This window comes from Anoplophora glabripennis, unplaced genomic scaffold (assembly GCF_000390285.2).
Source record: "Anoplophora glabripennis isolate ALB-LARVAE unplaced genomic scaffold, Agla_2.0 scaffold114, whole genome shotgun sequence".
NCBI lineage: Eukaryota > Metazoa > Arthropoda > Insecta > Coleoptera > Cerambycidae > Anoplophora > Anoplophora glabripennis.
In genome coordinates, this window is record NW_019416319.1 from 229233 (window position 1) to 251775 (window position 22543).

Genomic DNA, 22543 nt, shown 5'->3' on the forward strand with positions numbered 1-22543 from the left:
CGCTGAAGCACTTACAGTCGTTATTCAAAATTAGCTACATCAAACTTTGATTTAAAAGTTTTTCTAATTGTAAATGAAATAAGAATTTTGGAAAAGTTAGGCTAAACCTACATTTGATTCTGTCATCCTCTTTAATAATAATAACAATAATAACATTTATTGGTCCATCAGTATTGCTTAATTTGTGAAATAACTTTGATTTTTGTTAAATAATTGATATTTTTATTATGAATTTCCATTTTGACAGTAACCTAATTTATTTGACGTTTGAACGTAATTATTTGTTTACCATTAAAATCCCTCAACCTGCGCTCATGATTCTAGTATTGGTATCAAAAACTGGTATGCCGCACATCAAAAATCAGTATGAGGCGGCACGGTCAATCATTCTCGATCACCCTGTATAACCATATTTTCTTCAATAAAGATCTAACTACCTCAAGTGATATTATTTAAAGAAAATTGAAATATATTCTAGCTTTCTGGAGTAACCGCTTTTTCTAAATCTATGAGACAGTTTAAATATTATGAGAGTTTGGGTAACAGTGTGACAAAATATGTGCAAAATTTGTCATTTCATAGCCTATGTTACTTTTCTTAGAAAGGCATAAAAGCTATATGCAGTTTTCAGCATCTGAAAATAAAATGTTGTGTTCAGTATAATAAGCACCATATTATATTTATTTGAACTAATGTTTATTTAAATAAATAATGGTATTTTATTAAAAATATCAATTTTTTAATACAAACTTTATAATAAAACTACAGTAAATATAAAAATTGACGCTAAAGCTAACTTGAAGACGCGAATAGTATATCTCAATGTAAAAAGTAGTATTTCAGGATTTCAACCAATCATTTGAAATATTTTATTTTCTGCGCATATTATTCGAGTGACTCAAGAGATCTTTCAGTAAATAATATGGAGCTCTAATATCTGTACAAATGTAACAATGTAAGTGGTTATTAGCAACAAAAATAAAATGAAAAAGAGAAGAAATAAAAGTATAATAATTACAAAACAAAACCAATTCAATTTTAACAAATTTTACTTACTAGTAAAATGGTTTGATTGTTAATGACATGGTAGTTTCCAGCTCTTAAGCAAATACTTTTCTGACTGTGAAAAATCATTATCAAAAAATCTTTCCTCAAAGGTCGTAATTTCGGTAAGTACCATTTACATTCATGGTATATCATATCTGCTGTTGCTGCTGACTACAACATAATCATTTTGTAAGTATTTTATATACCGATGTTTGCCTTAAATTTAGATTTTGTACAAACCTCGTCCATCAGTAACTGAGCAGGGAGACCATATACCAAAAAATATTCGACGATTACACAGGAACTGGTCACCATAATTCTACTTCTGTCAACTACAGTTCCTTGACTGAAAAAATCGTTTAAAATCAGAGTGTACCTCGAGTTATCTGAATTGGAAGATTCAACATTGTTTTAGAAACTGATGAAAGGCAGTAGCATATTTACTAATAAACGTAGTCGTAAATCAATATCTAAGAAAGACTGTTATTTGACAAATACAGGGTGTCCCGAAATTTATACAACAAAATTTGGTCACAGATTCTTAAGACAAATTTAGGAGACCCGTATTTTTAATTTTTACCAAGACGCCCCCTCTTTTGGAGTTACAGCCCCCTGAAGTTCGCCCCTAAAAATAATATTTTTTTTATATCTCAGAACCCTGTTGTACGAGAATTACTAAATTTGGTACACAGGGGTTTTATGACATGGAATCTGATGGTGCTACGTTTTTTGGCGGTGAACCCCCTTAAGACAATTTTTCGTGGGTCCCCTTGTCTTTGGAGCCAAAAAAAATTGGTCGCATATTTAAATTTCTTAAAAATTATCAGTCCACTAGAAAGCCATTAAATTTAGAAATTTTTTGTCTCTTTATACATTTTTGTAAAACGCAATGTTTTCGAGAAAAATGTCAAAATGTGATCGAATGCATATCGTGATTCGCCATTTTCCTCAAAAACATTGCGTTTTACGAAACAAATATCAAGAGACAAAAAAGTTTCTAAATTCAATGGGGCTGATTTCAGGGGGCTGTAACTCCAAAAGAGGGGGCCAGTTGGCAAAAAGAAAAAATACTGGTTCCATAAATTTGGAATCTATGACCAAATTTTGTTGCATGAATTTCGGGACACCCTGTATATCACAGGAGAAATATCAAGAAAACTTAACATAAGACAAAAATTACAAGAAATTATATTTGACCATACCTAAATAATTATGATATATAAATTTGAAAAAGCTATATAAACAAAAATTTCATGTACTGAGAAGAACGTTTATCGTAATTTTGGCAACGAAATAATAATTCAAAAACAACAACCTTTATAAATACACCTTAATAGGGGAAAATATTTTAGTGTATTACCTATCAGAAAAATTGTCAGAGATAGGTTCCCTAGATAATTTTTTGGCGTGGTAAATACTTTCAATATAGAAAAAAAATGTACAGTTAAATAATATCTCGCGTGTTCAAGACAATTTATTATTTAGTTTATATATACAGGGTGTCCTACTAAGGTCGGCGAGGTACGATATTAAAGGAAGTATATAGAACCTAGAGCTTCGGGAGAAAAATTTTGATGAATCAATCGACCAAGAGAAATCTCTAGAAATAGTTTTCAAGTTCGTAGCTCGGTCGCTAGGGGGCGCAATCTACATACCAAAACATGCTCGAAATGCATACCATTATTTTCAATACAGGAATTTAACCATCACTGCGTGCTTCTTAGGTAGATTCTTTTATAAATGCATAACGCCATCTATAGGTTTCCATGTTGAAGTAAATGACATTACGGATTCACCACGAAATAAAGCATGAAAAGACCTTTCCAACTAGGAATGACACTATGGGCTTTTGATGAGCCAATTTTTTAAAAAATGCATTTTTTTGATCAGATATTAGGGGCTTCCCCACCCATTCTGTCGAGAGATAGAACAAAATGTTAATAACAAAAATTATGTGCAATGAATCCGGCTATCCATATTTGTACTATTTAATATACATATTTGAATAGGAAACATTTCTGAGAAAAATTGAACTCAATGTTTTGGTATGTAAATTGCGCCCCCTAGCGGCCGAACTACGAACTTGAAAACTATTTCCAGCGATTTCTCTTAGTTGATTTATTCATCAAACTTTTTTTTCCCGAAGTTCTAGGGCCTATACTTTTCCTAATATCGTACGTGACCGACCTTAGTGGGACACCCTGTACATAGACTACGTTACCCTTGCGGTGTATGAAAACATCTCTAAGAAGCTGTTTGATAAATATTTCAACTAGGCATGTAGAAAAACTATATTCCTGAGGTGTTGCTCTCGTATAATATAAAGATACTTTTTCAATTTACAGTAAATGAAAAAATAATAAATATATGGATCAGGACAAAATATGATAATACATATATGCGACAAAATAAATTGTTCAATTGCAGCTTAAAACAATGTTCGATACTTCAATCTAAGTTTAACAAATGTTAATCTATAAATTATTGTCGATTATTTTATAAAGTTTTACTCCGAGTCAAATGCAAACTAGTCAATAGTCAAGAAAATGTTAATGTCTCAAAAAATAATGATTCGTGAATCTGAAGTTACATTTTATTAATTATACAAGGTGATTCACAAATGGTGACCAAAAATGAAACCTCGTATTCTTTGGTGAATTTTAAGGTGTCTTTCCTATAAAGTTTTTATCTAGGACGTTTCGTTAAAAAGATACAGGGTGTTAAACTTCAAAAAATATAATTGTGAAGTAATTTGAAATTGGGTACATGTATTTATGTAAACATTGTCCATAATCTGAGGCCGTTTCCTAAAATTTAGATGCTCCAATGTTGAAGATACAGGGTATCGGTGACAAATTTTTATAAATAAAATAGTACGCCACTGCTTTACGGTAACAACCATGGTATGTTCGGATTCATATTTCAATTTTCTGCAAATTACTACTCTGTAATGTTTTTCAAAAAGGGTTTGATTGTCGAGTAAAACTTAAAAAACCAACTGAAAACACTTTTACTTAAATGACATGACAAGCATTCGGTTATTTACTCGAATAAATAAATTAATAACATTAGTCATCATTTTAATGATTTTGTTTGAGTAAATGCTCAAAAATACCTCTATTTCCATAAACACAGGCCCGACACCTTTTTAGTAACGAAAATGTAATTTGTTCGAAATTTATTGAGGCTTAAATCTGATGCAACGCATTATTTATTCTTTCTTCTAACTGCTCAGAATGTCAAAGTTGCTATCGCAGCCCACTATGTAATTTTAAATAGCATTATATTCGAATATCGAAGTGTATTCTCTGTTCGTTTTTTAAGTTTTACTCGAAAATCAGAGTAGTAATTTGCAGAAAATTGAAAGACGAATCCGAAAATATCACGGTTGTTACCATAAAGCAGTGGCGTACTATTTTATTTAGAAAAATATGCCACCGATACCCTGTAACTCCGCCACTGGAGCATCTAAATTTTAAAAAAGGCCTCAGATTTTGTACAATGTTTACATAAATACATGTGCGCAATTTTAAATTATTTCACTCACTAGTTTTTAAATTATTTAAAAAAATTAAAAATATTTTTTAAAGTTTAACACCCTGTACCTTTTTAACGAAACGTCCTTGATAAAAACTTTATAGGAAAGATTCCCCGCAAATTCGATTCTCATAAATTCAAAAAGTAACTGGTTGATAACTTATTGAAACTTCAAATCATGCTTCAAGTTATAATGAAAAGTTACCTTATATCGATATTGATGAATACGTTAACAGTAAATACAAAATTTGAAAATAATTTAAATTCACTTAAGGGCCCCATATTCTTTAAATAGTGTTTTCCGCAAAGACAAATAATTTCAAACATTTAATAACTGAATAATCTAAAGCTTATCAAATAATAGGAATGTTATGTCATGCCATCTGAGTATTTTCAAAGACGCCGCAGTAAAACGAATAAACAGGTGCAAAAAACGATCAAACCATCAAGGTTTTAGGTACTGAAATCTACGAAAATACTAACTTTTTTATATATAATTCCACATGTAAATATTCTTATAACATTTACTTGCTTAGTCCTACATATAAAATTGTTTACTTTTATTTATAAGTACGTGAAAATAATTCTTAAAATGTGGGGTTAGAATAACAGCAAACGCATGTTTTACAAACGCTTTTTTTTAGTTATTATTTTATTTGAGTAAATTTAAATGGTAACAATGAATAAACAAAACATCAAGGATTTTATTTTTGTGCTTACTTTTGTTCTACACGTTTTACTTTTAAAGATTTCAGTACCTAAAAACGCCAGAAATTTCACTATTTCTCGGCCAGGAATATGGCCACCTTAATGATTACCTTGTGGATAAATGTAGTGTACAATATATAAAATATTTTAAATTTATTCTTGTGTTATATTTCACATAAATATTATACAGGGTGTCACCTAACGAATGTTACAAACTTCAAGGGTATAATCTAGAATCCAAATGTTGTTTTAACCAAACTTAATTAAACGAAAAAAGTCGCAAAAAATGTTACAGGATATTAAAATTTCTTTTTTTGAACAAAATTTGCTGTTGTTGGGTTCTGAGTTAAGGAGAAAATAAGAAATAAAAAGGAATCCAACACCCTGTAATTTTTTTTGTTTAACATTTCGACATACATTCGAAATAAACCTATACTCTAAACCTTATATCACTGTAATCATCAGAAAGATTTGTATCCAAAAATGTTAAAATATACAGGGATTAAAAAAAAAGTAGAGCCGGTTTATTTTGATAAGTTGTCAACGCTCATTTGCATGATGTGACATTAAATGCAAGCGTCTCACAGTGGGAAATATTGGACAAAATTCTCGCCGCTCGCCAATTTTCATCGTCTCGTCGTGATTTTTTTTTTAATAATCTCGTGGTAATCTGAATTTTCATATTCCGGTGAGGTTTTTTCGAAAAAACCTTTTTTTAATGCTTGACCTAACCTCAAAACCAACATTAACTAAGTTTAGACTCACTAATTAATAAAAAAAATGAAAAATATCTTTATTGTACAGAGATTTTTTTCCCACTCTGCGTCTCAGGGAATTCGTACAATTTTTATAATTAATAATTTTCTCTGACTCTAAACACTCTCTTGACGAAATAGATTCAGTTTCTATCTCAGTTTAAAAAGTTCAATATTTGCAAAAATACTTACTTTGTTGAGAGGATATACATATTTGAACACAAAATGATGACACTGATGATCATTAGAAATGCAACCGGCACACAGAATAATTTATTCAAATCCTTAACGTATCTGAAAGAGACAAAATTATTAATTTTGTCTTGTTAATTCTAAATAAAAGTGTACAAAAAATATTGGAAATATTTGAAAATATACGCGGTGATTCACAACTTATTAAAAAAAAATTGGGAATAGATGAGGCATGAGAAATGGAGTCATTATTGTAAAAAAAATTTTTTGCAAAATCCTTATAGTTTCCGAGAAAAAAATTACTGAAGTTGCAGTACTTTCAATCACTACATAGCTGGACAACTGCAGTCTTTAGCGTCATTCGTAATACGCGTGGAGAGCCACGTGGCCTCAGCGACTCGGAATACGGAAATCCGATTTTACAATCTTTGTTGCGATAATGTTTATAATAGTTTTTTAGTAGTTAATGTCAAAATGGCTTGCGTGTATAGCAACTCGGAGTTGATGAATATCGTTTTAATTAACACAACACTGAAGAAAGCAGGCGAATCACAAAATTCGCATAACTTTTTATCGCTCCCTTTAACATGTCGTTGACACTTCGATAATCAATCTGTTTTCGTTTTCTCCATTCAGCAACGACATTTCGTTTTTATTTGTTACTGATTAAAATTGACATCATTGACTAATCAACGAAACATCATTGTTGAGTACTGAAAACGAAAACAGATTGATTTTCGAAACGTCAACGACCCATCGAAGTGCGTTATATAGAGTGATGTTATAACCCATTGTCCAAAAAGAGGTGAGTTTATTTTTTATGTTTCCAAATTAATTTCTTCGCCTTCAAAGTAATCCCCACCCGATACATTGCACTTATGCCAACGTTTTTTCCAACTCTCGAAACAAATACGCTTAAGAAATTTGGTAGACTCACTGTCACGACGAATTCTGTAGTTCGGACTCGAGGAGGACATACACACCATTAACAATAACCAGGATGTCCATTAAAAACACCCACCATAATTTTTTAGATAAAAGAAAAAGTGTATTTTTGTTCCGTTATCGTTTTACTTAATTAAATTTTATTTTGTCTTAAATAATTTTTTCTCTTAGTTATTTATTGCAACCTGAATCGATAATGAATGGTTCTGCAACCAAATATTAATTCTAAGTTATATTAATTAATATTTAGGTGCTTCTATGAAATATTTTAGGGTGGTCGGTTTAGTTGCAAAAGGACTAAATTAAAATAAAATTAAATGAACCCACCTCATAAGAAACTGTTGATAATTAACAATGCACTTCAATTCTCTAACGAAGCGATTAAAATCCTGGGAATTTTCAATATCTTCCAAATTAAGATATTTAATCTTCAAATTCAGAAGCCTGAATTGTACCGCAACTAAAACTATGAGGGAACATGCAAATAAATTCAGAGCAATAAAGGCAGATGACCCTAGAAAGACTAAGTAACATTCGAGAATGTAGAATAATGGAAACGGTATCACGGGAGGTACGTAGCAATTAAAAATGGACGAGTCCTGCGTAACCAGTGGCTTTGCCATAAATACGAAAGGACCAAATATGAAGACGTATCTATAAAAAGTTTCTACAGCTTTTAAATGTCGTAAGAGGAATGTTATTTGGTTATCTGCTACGACGATTTTCCAGAATTCTTCTATGGTATATTCAAACTGTCTAGTCATTTTTCTCCAATTCACCAAAGTAAGATACTTTATGGCTGCCTGGAATACAAATAATAGTCAGTTTTTAGCATCAACAAAAGTTTTTCACAAAAATATTCTTGTTTTGTATACTTACAAGAAAAACGGAAGAGACCAATTCTACATTTATTAAATTCTTATCCTGAAAAAGTTTAATTAACGCCAAAATAAAAATGCACGTTATTGTAATGACATCAAAAATAAAACGACACTTGTTAAACTGTTTGTCAGGGTGTATTCCAAGAAACATAAAATGTTTGTAGAAGTAACTGTCCTTCATTTTATTCGTGGTCTATTGCTAAGTTAAGATGGTAAATGACAAATGTCGTATAATCTTGTACTTATGTAGCAGAATTAAAAAAATTACTTTCACCGCCCACTTATTAAAACATATTTTCTTTTCTATAAGAATTTAAATATTCATGAGTTTTGAAGTTCATTTTGCGATTGCTTGCGGAAAAGTTAAATGCTATAACTAAATTATTGTCATAATCTCCACCTATTAAAGATATTTACAAAAGAAAAAAAATATTGATTTATGGTTAAATTGGTATCGGATCATAGGAAGCTGGGTATTAGTTTATTCTACAGTTCCTGGTTCCTTTTCTCATCATATATAGTGAGTCATAATATTGTGTACTTTAGCCTTGTATTGACAAATGTGTAAAAAATAAAATATTTACAATGTCTCAATTTACAAGAGCTTTTAAGTTTATTAAACGGTGTTTTCTAAATCCATGTCATCTTTCAGGAAGTTTCCTTGGATTATTTTGAATAGCAGCATTAATCCAAGTAATACAATTTCAGATACATTTAAATAAATGTGATGAATTTTTTTAACTTTTAACTTTAGGACTTTAACGTTTTTTGTCTAAAATGATCCAAGGAAGACATTCAGAAGTTAGGACTCCGCAAACATCATAAAATTGAAAAATCTCATCTACTCTGTATTTTACGAGTATATTCTTCTAGGGTAATATTAATAGTTGACACAATAACTAAAGATAAAAATGATTTCAAATAAACATCATGGCGGTTCCAATATGGCGTCCGCAATCATAGAAAATCCTGTTTAATGACTAATATTGGTAAATAAGAAACATATAAATACTGTATTGTAGACTAAATCACCGTATCTATACGCTTTTGGGGTTGCCTATTTCGAATTCAATGTTCGTTAAACCTCATTTTGTCACTGTTCGTCTCTAACGTTAAAAATACTTCAAATCGTTGAAATAATACTTTTCTACGATGAGTAATACAGTGTAGACACCACACTTTATGTTTTCGGGATAGCTGAAACCAGTTCTGATATCCATATAACTTCAACTAGTCGGAGTTCGTACCTAACCTAAAAAAAAATAGGGCAAATTGCTAATATTACGCTTTTCTACATTTAGAAATGAAGTGTAACCAGCGTATCTTTATATTTTTGGGATCACTGAATAATTCCTACATTCGTTTGAACCCAACTAGCTTGGGTTTAAGTGGAGTTTATACACTAGATACGGGCAAAAATTTAAGGAAAACAAAATTTTTTAGTGATTTTTGAAAGATTCAGTGAAAAATGGTCGTGTCCAGATAAAAAAATGTTTTGTAGCTTGTAGTCTCTAATGTCAAGATCTGTTGACAATAATTTTTTTATTTAATCAAAGGGAATACCTCGGGAAAAAACCGTAAAGTCATTTTTTGCACATGTTTCAAATATCAAGGATGAACAACAAATGTTTCTTCGAAAGCCAAGATAGCTCGTTAAATCAAAGCAAATTGAAGCTAATTAAACGATTTCCATCAAAAAAAATATAACTTTGGGTCATAACTCCGGAATCTTAAGATCTACTAAAAATCTTATACCGGCATTCAATTCTACGCCCAAGAAATAATCTTGAGCAGTTTTCAGTTTAACTCTAACTTATTTAACAGCTGAGATACAGACAATCATGTTCAAAAATGTCACAATAATGAGAAACGCCCTGTAACTCAGAAACAAATGAAGATAGGAAATTTCTGATTTGACAGTAGAGTTTGTCATGAAAATCGAGCTCGAAAACGTGATGTCAGATTACAGTAGATTAAACCAATTCAACTGTCGAATCATAAATTTAGTATCGTCGTTTAGATCATCTATGTACATTTCAAAATTATAGAACATTTATTTTTTGATTTTTTGATTTTAAAGTAAGAGAAAATGATTTTTGATATTGTAAAATGGTTTTCTACATCTCAAATAAAATAAAACTCAATAACTTTAGATAGGTGTTTACTTAAAATAAATAGGTGGTATAATGTGAATATAACTGTCTTTTCAAAATAACAAATATTTAACCTAACCTAACCTATTTTGTAACTTTCTCAGATCCTCTAGAACAAAGAAAATGACATATTTTGATATAAAAATGACCCCCTATGATATATTGTGAACTACCTCATCTACCATTTATCTAAAGAGAACTTTTCTGGCAGGCATCTGTAATACTGGTGAATACATTTGAAATTAATTTTTTATGCTTCGTGTAAATTATCAATTACGTGGCCTTTGGCCTATGTTCTGTAGAAATGTATAGAAGCTATATGCAGTTTTTACCATCTGAAACAATACTGATTTACATCCCGTACAGAAACAATGTTTTAATTTTGGCATATTATACTTACTAGTAAAATAGTTTGGTTGTTAATCACATGATAGTTTGCAGCCCTTAAGCGAACGCCTTTCTGACTCCTGGCAATTATTATCAAAAAATCATTTCGTAGAGGTCGTAGAATCGGTAGGTACCATTTGCACTCATGATATATCATGTCTGCAGTTGCTGCTGACTAAAACAAATTGGTTTTTCTTTGAAAATTATTTGTTTTAAGTACTTTTTAATGCATACCTCGCTCATCAGTAATTGTGCAGGCAGGCCATATACCATCGTGTAATCCAGAAGTGTGCAAAAACTGACTATTATAGCTCTACTTTTGTTAATGATTTCTCCGCTGAAAATTAGCAATCGGGCGACTGATTTTAAAATAATTAAATTATTAGAAATTACTTACTTTAACGACAAAATGTACATATTGATACACAATTCTGTAACGCTGGAGACCATCAGCAATGCAATTGGAGTAGATAATAATTTATTCAATACCTCAACATATCTAGAAAATTATATTGGGAGACATTACACACTCAGTTAAAATACGACATATCTACCTCATGAGAAACTGTTGATATTCAACGATGGATCTCAAATCTCGGATAAACTTTTCAAGGCCGTCGGTATTTTCAACATCATTTAAATCTGGGCTTCTAATCCTTAAATTCAACAACCTAAATTGTACCACAACCAAAATAATAAGAGCACATGTAAAGGAACTGAAACAAATATATGAAGTTGACGCCAATAGAAGATAGTAGAACTCAAAAACGTAAAACAAAGGAAATGGAATTATAGACGGTACGTAGCAGTTAAATATTGATGATCCTTTAGCAATAAAGGGCTTCCCTGCGTATATGAGAACACCGAAAATATGAAGACAACTTAAACTCCTTTCAATTCTTTTCAAATGTTGCATGAGATATTTTATTTTGTCATCTGCAACATTGACTTTCCAGAAATGTTCCATGCTTTGCAAAATCTGTTGTATCTTGTTCCTACCTAACACCATACCCAAGTATTTAATAGTTACCTAAAATAGAAATTAATTATTGCTAATTTATCAGTCGTCTTAATGAAACGCCCTGTATGAGGGTTGTCAATGGAATTTCTTTAACAGACAAGCAAAGACAATCAAAAAGGCAGTATCAATTAAGTAAAAGTGTTGTGCTTTACAAAGAAATTAGTGTACTTACGAAGAAAAAACTATTTAGTATTTCCGCAAAGTATAGATTCTTATCTTGATAACATTTGACGCATGCCATCAGAAAGAAAAATATTATTATTGTAATATTGAAAATAAAGCGGCATTTGCTAAAAGGTTGTTGAGGGTGTACTCCAATAAATAGAAAATATTTATAGCAGTAACTGCTAATCATGTTTAATTGTTACTACGACCAACAAATTGCAAAATGTCAAATTGTATGGCAGAGCAAATGGCAAATGATAGAAGTTCTCTTGCACCAATCTTATATAAGTGTAGGTAAAGAGGAAAATTACACCTTTCTACTCAGATACCTATTACCTACAATTTCCTTAGGAAATTCTTAATACATCCTTAGAAAAAAATACATAATTGACATCAAGAAGTTAAATAATAATATATCATTTGAAGCTATTTATTTCTGACGTAGTTTTGGTTTTTACATTTTGCCAAATGTGAATATATTGTAACGAATTTGAAATGTTAATGTAGAAACTCAGATGAAAATATAGCCTGACCGAAGTTAAAGTCGTATACAAATTTTAATTATTATTATAGCAACACCGAATTGGTATAAAATTGTTAATATGGAAATTCTGGATATAAAACTAGTAATGAACATTGATATTACATAGTATAAAAATAATAATCTTTTAATTTTATTCTCAAGTACAGAATAAATTTTCAAAAAAATGCATGACATCGACACTTGTTAGTAATCAGTACATAAAGAAAAACGAATTTAAACCTAGAGTGATTAATGTCAAATGAAAGCTTAAAGTCTATAGATTAATCGGATATATATATATATCCGCAGGAAGACGAGTAAACTTAAAGAATATATCTCAATCCAACATAAACCATAAACATAAAAAACATAAAAATTTTTCATCAAATGTCAAATTTTATAATAAATTTCACAAATGTCAAAGCTAAAGGTGGCTTTGTAAGAATACCCAGAGATGACCTAAAAAAATATTAAATAAAGTGTATTTCAGTAAATAATTTATAGAACTGTAAATAAAAGTAAAAAGTCATTTGTTAAAAATGTGTTAGTTATAAGTAGTGGTGTGAAAAAGTGTTTGAAAAAGACTGAAAATTTCTGTGCATGGACCTTAAGTAAAGCTAGGGACAGAAAAATCAGGAAGGTGGAGAAAAACAAAGAAATTATTGATTGATTACGGCTTGGGTTTTGCAAGATGTACAGCGTGGAGACGCAGCTCCCGAAAAATTAAAAATAAAACAAGAAGAAAGAGTCCAAGGAAGAAAATTAAATACTTAGATACCAGTAAATCTATAGTTTGCCAGAGTCCAGCTAAAGTTATTTTGGCAGCCCATGAAAATTATCCGCTACCAGCAGTAGAAAGCAGTTCCAAGGTAGTTTCCAGTGGCCCCATAAATAGTCTGTAAGGCTTCTACGTAGTTTCCAGCGAAGAAAACTACAAATTTCACAACGTAACAGGTACCTAAAACTAGTGCACTAAAATATCGCTAGTTATTCCAAATAAATCATGCTTTCTCTCGCTTCAAATCTTTGCAAAGTATAAATAACAAACCACAGGACTTACCTGTACAAAAATAAGCAAAATCCAATCACTAATAACTTAAATAATTCAATATTTCGAAGAGCTCTGACAAAATCTGTCAAATGAACAGCCATTTTATTTAATTCTGACTAATTTTCATTCTTGTTTAGATGTAAGGATGCCCCTGAATGATAGGCAACAAATAATATAAAGAAATCTACTCCGGATTGCATAAAGTTAATTAATAGAAATTTTTTAGTTATTCCTTATATTATTTGTAAGCTAAACAGAAACAGACGAATTTCGTTGTTAAAAATATTCTTTATTATGGAAAACATATTCTATATAAAAAAGGTATTCATAAATTTGAGTTTATAAAGTCTTCAAGTCAAAAAATAATATAACAAAATTTTGAATAAACACTTTATTAAATTTCAAACTCTATTCACTCCAAAGTGTGTTGCATTGTACTAGTTTGTGAGAACTGACTCCTGAGAATTTTCTGATATTGTCTATATGACAAGTGTCTACCAACAACTAGCCAGGGATTAAGTACAAGGTAAGACATAAAAAAATATAGTAGAAGTTTGTATGATACTATTTACAATTTAAATAAAAAATACAATCTAAACCAAAAACACACACACATCCAAAATTTATATTTTAATATTATAATATACATTTCATTTGGGTTTCATGGCTCTGTCGGAATGAACGTGTATTAAAATTGCTCCGTTAAGTTCTGTTATTTCGTGGTTAAAACTGTGCAAAGTAGTAAGATAAAAACTGTGAGTGTGTACCTAAGTCCTTTCTGCATTGAGTTTGTGCAATCAATTTTTTTTTACATAATGTCCACTCGAAATAAAATTGATATTCAGTCTTTAGTTAAGGATACAATAATGGAATTGTTTTCAAGTCAACAATTTGTGGGACAAATTACAAAAACTATTAGTGATAAGCTGGAGCAAAAACTCTCTAAAATTCAAACAGACCTTGACGAGCAAAACATTAAGTTGAATGATCTTGAGCAAAAAATAGACGATTTGGAACAACGAGCAAAAATAAATAATATTTGTATTTACGGACTTCTTGAAGAGAATAATCCGAATACAAATCCAAAAGCTCAAGTAATCGAGCTTCTAAATATGAACACGTCACTCAACCTTCATGTTGAAGACATATTTTTGTCGTATAGAGTTGGCAACCATCTTGGTAAAAAACCCAGACCAGTTATTGTCGGATTTGTTAATCATGATCTCAAGGTTCGCTTATTGAAAAACGCAAAGAGATTTAAAGGGAAAAATATTTTCATAGCCGAGGACCTCACGGTAAATAGAAGAAAAATCCTGTCATCTGCCAAGGCAACTGTAGGAGGAAAAAATGCATGGACTTTTAAGGGACAGCTGTATGTTAAACTGAATGGGCGTTCTTTTAAGATACACAGTATGGATGACATAAATCGGTATATGCAGGAGCACAATTCTTAAACTATGTTTAGGGGCAATTATGATACAGATTCTAATTCTCACTTATCTTATTTTCTTTTTTTTCCATTTTTATCTTATTTTTCTTGTAATTAAATTTACTTCTATATTCATTGTATTATTAATTTTAGTTTACATTTGTTTCTTACAAGCTTGTTAATATTCAATCTTTACATAATGTTGGAATTACTAAATGAGCTAGATAATTATGAACGGGAGGACGCAGTGGTGTGTGATGATGTAATTGCCTGTGTTGGGTATATCAAAGACGATAATAATTTTAATATTGTTCATTTTAACATCAGAAGTTTAAAAAAAAATTTTGATCAACTTCTATTATATCTTCAGACGTTTGATATTGACAATATTGATGTAATTATACTCTCTGAAACATGGAATTTAGATAATTTTGAATATTTTGCAATTCCAAATTTTACTGGCTATTATAATCAATCAACATCGGATGGTGATAAATCGGATGGTGTAGTTGTTTTTGTAAAGAGTCATATTCGGTGTACCTCTGATATTGTTCAATTGTCTGAGTTGAAATTACTGGAAATCTCTTTTACATTGAATGATGTAAGATTTACATTGATAGCTTGTTATAGGCCACCGAAATCTGACTTAAAGACATATATAGGGGATTTGCAGACCTATTTTTTGAATTTGAGAAAATGTGATGTCAAAATTCTTATAGGTGACATTAATATTGATTTGTTGAATACAGCTGATTCTTACGTGAACAGTTATATATGCGCCCTGGCTGAATTTGATCTATTTCCATATATTATTAATAAACCTACCAGAGTTACAGACGATTCTTCCACGTTAATTGATCATATATTTGTTGGGACTCCCAAAATCAATTGTTTAGCAAAAGTTAAATTGCAATCATATATAATTAAAACAAATCTGACCGATCACTACACAGTTCTGTTATGCATAAATATGAAAACTAATGTAAAAAATAACTCGAAGAATGTTTCTGATGAAGACATAAAATTTACAAACTATTTAACTCTTGAAAATTATTTTAAACATGAAAATTGGACAGAAGTTTTTAATCAGAATGACCCTAACGCCGCATATAAAGTANTTATTATTATTATTATTATTATTATTATTATTATTATTATTATTATTATTATTATTATTATTATTATTATTATTATTATTATTATTATTATTATTATTATTATTATTATTATTATTATTATTATTATTATTATTATTATTATTATTATTATTATTATTATTATTATTATTATTATTATTATTATTATTATTATTATTATTATTATTATTATTATTATTATTATTATTATTATTATTATTATTATTATTATTATTATTATTATTATTATTATTATTATTATTATTATTATTATTATTATTATTATTATTATTATTATTATTATTATTATTATTATTATTATTATTATTATTATTATTATTATTATTATTATTATTATTATTATTATTATTATTATTATTATTATTATTATTATTATTATTATTATTATTATTATTATTATTATTATTATTATTATTATTATTATTATTATTATTATTATTATTATTATTATTATTATTATTATTATTATTATTATTATTATTATTATTATTATTATTATTATTATTATTATTATTATTATTATTATTATTATTATTATTATTATTATTATTATTATTATTATTATTATTATTATTATTATTATTATTATTATTATTATTATTATTATTATTATTATTATTATTATTATTATTATTATTATTAATAATAATTACCTCGCTTATTTGCCCACCCTGTACATTATCTGCAAAAAATTGAATACCTACCAAAACAATTTTTTTTAATTCGAAAAATATCCCACTCTAGAACTCGTCTCATATATAAAGCCTATTGAAAGACGATTTATTAAGAATTTTTAGAAGAAGAAAACGGCACTCTTTTTCAAAAAGCACTTTTTATGTTTAAAGATCAAAAACACCTCAAAAAACTAATATTGTATTATTTTTATATATTTTTTTTATAAAACTACACCTCAAAACGAACAAAACGAGGAAAGTTTATAATATCTTCAGTTTCTGCGAAATTAGAGATATTTGAAAATTTTTTACCCAAAATACCTATTCAATTAATTTTATTTGATAGAAAGAAAATTGTTAAATTAAATTAAGACCCAACCAAATAATATAAATTAACATTTTATGTAAATACAAAGAAGAATTTTTAAATAAATAGTGTTCGCAGTACAAACTATAATAAATTACCACATGGTACAAGAATTCAAAAACATGGTAGGTAACTTATTAACGCTAATAGTTACTTCTATTAGTTCTTCAAAATATTTATTAGAAAGCTTCAACGAACATATCGAAAAACATTAACAATTTTAGAATTATTACAAGGTAAATATTAAAGATATTGTAATATTGAAGTTGTTAATAAGTCCCATATTCTATTCTTCTTAGAAAGAAAAACCTGAAAGATATTATCTACTCTGTGTCCTATATTCTAGGGTGGTATTAAAAAATGTGAATTTTTGTAAAAAAAATGTGTATAGTTTATGTTAAATAGTTAATACAGAGGCAAAGATAAAAAAAATGCATACTTCCATCTGATGAAATATGTATGTTCAACATATCGATTGCTAATCAACAATTCTTAGATATAAATGGATACCCTGAACTGCAGCGAAATATAGGGTAACATTAATTATGTATGTTAGTAAATTATTCTTTTATATTTATTAAAACTTTATATTTGAAATCGAATGTTCTGTGGTTTTTATACTCACTTTTTGATATAATTTTTCTACACACATATATATGTACTATAACTATAGTATCAAATATAGTATTTACAGGATTATAAGACTAAAAATTTTACTAGAACAAAACCGAATTTTCACTTGATTGTAAATTTCTTTGTTCATAGGGAATATAGAAGACAAAATAAAACTCAATGCATTTAGTACTAATTTAATTAAAATGTACACATAGTACTACAGTTATTAGATTTGAAAAAAGCTCTTCTTATTACATGTAAAAGCGATTTGGAAAATAACCATAAAGCAGATTTTTTCCAATAAAGAACTAACTACCTCAAATGATATTATCTAAAGAAAATTGAAAAATATCCTAGCTTTCTGGAGTTACCGCTTTTTTAAAATCTCTATAGTCTATAGACACTATAAGTATTAAGAAAGCGTAATGTTTGGGTAACAGTGTGACAAAATATGTGCAAAATTTGTCAATTCGCATGTTACTTTTCGTAGAAAGGCATAAAAGCTATATGCAGTTTTCAGAATCTGAAAAAAAAATCTATATGTTCATTGTAATTATAATGCTTTCTATGTTATATTTATTTAAACTAATCTTTATTTACATAAATAATTGTCAAAATGATAATATTTTATTAAAAAAATCTGTTATACAAACTATAGTAAAACAACATTAAAAACAAAAATATCAGCTAAAGCTAACTTGAAGAAGCGAATGGTCTATCTCATTATAAAAAGTGGTGTTTCAGGATTTCAACCGATCATTTCAAATATTTTATTTTCTGTTCATTTATTTTTTACGTATTATGTTATTGTTTTACTTGTCTAAACATAATTTGCCTAATTCTAAAACAAGTGACAATTCGATATTTTTCAAGATTGTTTGGCGTTGCTATCGCAATTTCTGTAAATGTATTAATGACAATTATTAAAAATCTAGTAACTTTGGCAAACAATACGTAGTAACATCGCAACAAATAATCAATTGGCAGAAGAAATTATAATGTGCTAGTAATTTTATTTATTAAAGCGGAATAGACAAACCACATAAGAGAAAATAGGAGTTTATATTCACAAAAACAATGAAAAATATCCCGATATTCATTACATTTATGGAAACGCCAATCTGTTCAAGAATATCGAAGGCGTTTTACAAATAGGAGAATTCCGACATAACAAGTTTTTATTCTCATATTAGATTTTCGACAATTAGGTTTAGGCAAGAGAAATGAAAACCTAGAACGGAGAAATAGAAGACAAATGAGAATTGAAAATGACATAATTAATTTAATTAATAACAATCCACATTCAAGTAGCAGAAGAGCATCCCGTCAATTACAGGTATCCAAATCAAAGATTCTAGAGTATTATATATTTTCTGGAAAATAACTTATTTCAATTAATGGAAGATATTCCCTTAAATCAAAGATATCACAGTTAGTTCCAAATGGAGAAAGCTCCAGCTCACTCTGGCCAGATAGTACGTAACTGGAAGAATGCAAATTATTAGAACCGCTGGATAGGACGTTCGCCATATGAGGCGTTGTTTAATGTGGAGGGGCCGGTGTCTTGGCCTCCTAGATCACGAGATCTTAACTCCCTTGACTATAATGTAAGGGGAAGTTTGAAAGATGATGTTTACTCTGTACCAATTGAAGACAGTAATAAGTTGCAGAGAAGAATAATAGACGCCTGTGACAATTTCAAGCAGAGGACACATGAAATCATCGCGGGAATAAATTATTTAATACGAAGATGTGAAATGTGTAGCTATAATTATTTTCTATAGTTTTATTAAATATTAATTAATTAATTGATGCAGTAATTATTTTATTGTAGTTTGTAGGTATACTGAAATAGAATAGAATAGAATAGAATAGAATATAATAGAATAGAATGGAATGGAATGGAATGGAACGGAACGGAACGGAACGGAACGGAACGGAACGGAACAGAACAGAACAGAACAGAACAGAACAGAACAGAACAGAACAGAATAGAATAGAATAGAATAGAATAGAATAGAATAGAACAGAACAGAACAGAACAGAACAGAACAGAACAGAACAGAACAGAACAGAACAGAACAGAACAGAACAGAACAGAACAGAACAGAACAGAACAGAACAGAACAGAACAGAACAGAACAGAACAGAACAGAACAGAACAGAACAGAACAGAACAGAACAGAACAGAACAGAACAGAACAGAACAGAACAGAACAGAACAGAACAGAACAGAACAGAACAGAACAGAACAGAACAGAACAGAACAGAACAGAACAGAACAGAACAGAACAGAACAGAACAGAACAGAACAGAACAGAACAGAACAGAACAGAACAGAACAGAACAGAACAGAACAGAACAGAACAGAACAGAACAGAACAGAACAGAACAGAACAGAACAGAACAGAACAGAACAGAACAGAACAGAACAGAACAGAACAGAACAGAACAGAACAGAACAGAACAGAACAGAACAGAACAGAACAGAACAGAACAGAACAGAACAGAACAGAACAGAACAGAACAGAACAGAACAGAACAGAACAGAACAGAACAGAACAGAACAGAACAGAACAGAACAGAACAGAACAGAACAGAACAGAACAGAACAGAACAGAACAGAACAGAACAGAACAGAACAGAACAGAACAGAACAGAACAGAACAGAACAGAACAGAACNTGAATGAATGAATGAATGAATGAATGAATGAATGAATGAATGAATGAATGAATGAATGAATGAATGAATGAATGAATGAATGAATGAATGAATGAATGAATGAATGAATGAATGAATGAATGAATGAATGAATGAATGAATGAATGAATAAGTAAATAAATAACTAAGTAGATAAATAAATAACCCAATCTGTCAACTCCTATTACACACAACGATCTTGTAAAGGGAACCGTGCACCCATAATAACCTCATAATCCTATAACCTTCTAGCCCCATAACTCTATATTTCCATAACTCCATAACGGAAAACTCCAATAAACATGTAACTCGGTAGTTTAACTTGCTCTCTCATCGGGGACATATCAGGACTCTATAAACAGAATATATTTAACCCTATACCCCCTAATCACATAACCCTATGATTGAAACTTCTTTTATTATTACCTGAAAAGTTATCAGAGACTATTTTTGAGTTATTGAGTTATTAGAAAACTAATAAAAGTTAGATAGTAAAGTTCTATATAAACTTTTTCTACCTATTACTGGGATGTTCAGTATAGATAGTATTTTTAATTTGGCAGTCATGTAACGAAGAATATACTATTTTTTTAATTGAAAACTACTAACTGTCTTCAACCTAGTATTATAAATATTTGGAGCACAACATCGTGTGACTATAAATTAATAGTAGCTGAAAATGAGAGAAACAAAAGGTCGCTGATGGAATTTCTACATCCAACCCAAGTGTGTTTGTCTTTAGTTAGTGAAAATTACATTAGTAGACAGTAAGATTTTCTAAGCTTTTATTTTAAAAATATGTACGGTTCGAACATAGTCCAAGGTCCAATTAAAAATTAAAAAGAAAAAATGGTGTAGGCCCCGCCCGATGTTCACTGTAACATAAAATCAACACTTTAGCAAATATTTGCTAAACTGTTAATTTTACCGAGTTGAACCAAGAGGATATTATCATTGGCAAATTCTTCAGGGAACTTATTTTTGATACAGGTAGATTGCGATCGTCATCTATGCAAAAATTCTAGGTTGTTAACCACTGAGCATAGTCCGTTCCTGGCGTTCTGGGCATAATGAAGTTTCACTTACACCATCAAAAACGAGCTGTACGCATGTGTTATCGATTACCAAATTTGCATCATGCTGAAGCTAATAGCTTAGAGACTGTAAATAAAAACAATTTTTTAATTTTCACGTTTGAGGGCCCGTAACTTGTTAACGAAGGCCCGTATGAAAAAAAATTATATGAAGAACTGATTCTATTTTGACCTCATCTATTTGTACTCGACTTTTTTGGTATTGAGTACCGGGACACCTCGTTGTACTACTGTTGCAGAATTGTTTTCTACATTTCCATCCAATTTCCTATCTAAAACTACTTACAATTTTTAGTAAAATAAAAGTCAGTATTTTAGATAGGTGTTTATTTAAAATACATATGTGCTATAATGTGAACATAAGTCTTTTTAAAATATGTTTAACCCAACCTAACCTAATTTGTAACATTCTCAGATAGCCTAGAACAAAGGAAATAAAAAATTTGATATAAAATTACCTCCTACGATATTATGAACCAACTTATTCACTAATTATTAAGTATTGAGAAATTTTCTAGCAAACCTCTATCTTGACGTAAGTATAGTAGTAGTATAGTAGTAGTAAGTAATATATTTGAACGATTTTTTTTTTACTTTGTGCAAATTATCAGTTATTTGCTCTTTGGACTATATTGTGTAGAAATGTATAGAAGCTATATGCTGTTTTTATCATCTGAAACAATAGTGATATACATCCCATTCAACAAAAGTTATGATTTAATTTTGGTAACATACAGGGTGGCCAAATGAAAACGAAACAGAGCCATTTTCAGTAACTGCGTCAAGGTTGCAGAAAAACGCTCAGACCCGTCGATTTCAGATTAATGGGGAACATTCTTTGCTGGTATTTTTGACTCCGCCACTTTCACCCCCAAGCAAGGGTAAGCATCACCCCAAAATATTTAAATGGCATTGGGGGTTGAGTAATATTTCTTTTGAAAGCTCTTACAATTCTCTTTACAACAGACTTTAAATTTTATAATTTCGCCCAATACTTATTAAGAATTTTGATTTTAAAGTTGAAACTTATGTACAAACAATTAGTAACGGTAAAAATGTCAGTCATTCGAGTTAAGTACGCCAATGGTATAAATTTAGTATTTCTTGCGTTACATTGGTTTTTGGCGATTTGTTATCACT

The 22543-nt window shown here is 29.5% G+C and overlaps 3 protein-coding genes across 3 annotated transcripts in view; all 3 read right to left on the reverse strand.

Annotated features, from left to right (window-relative positions):
- Positions 1–583: 583 nt before the first annotated feature.
- Positions 584–7948, reverse strand: LOC111691375 (odorant receptor 49b-like). Its single transcript, XM_023454081.1, has 5 exons — positions 7512–7948; positions 6240–6341; positions 1288–1393; positions 1057–1218; positions 584–634 (listed from the first exon to the last, which is right to left on the reverse strand). Exons 1-5 carry the CDS (start codon positions 7946–7948, stop codon positions 584–586), a joined length of 858 nt encoding a protein of 285 aa, XP_023309849.1.
- A 2351-nt stretch (positions 7949–10299) lies between these two features.
- Positions 10300–17095, reverse strand: LOC108903208 (odorant receptor Or2-like). Its single transcript, XM_023454082.1, has 6 exons — positions 17091–17095; positions 11160–11276; positions 11003–11104; positions 10840–10942; positions 10619–10780; positions 10300–10553 (listed from the first exon to the last, which is right to left on the reverse strand). The coding sequence occupies exons 1-6, from the start codon at positions 17093–17095 to the stop codon at positions 10488–10490; spliced, it is 555 nt and encodes a 184-aa protein (XP_023309850.1). The 3' UTR covers positions 10300–10487.
- A 4915-nt stretch (positions 17096–22010) lies between these two features.
- LOC111691376 (odorant receptor Or2-like) overlaps positions 22011–22543 on the reverse strand; it is a 12369-nt gene continuing 11836 nt past the window's right edge. The window contains exon 6 of the mRNA XM_023454083.1: positions 22011–22076. Within this exon, the coding sequence (XP_023309851.1) occupies positions 22011–22076 (66 nt within the window). The remainder of the gene's footprint in view (positions 22077–22543) is intronic.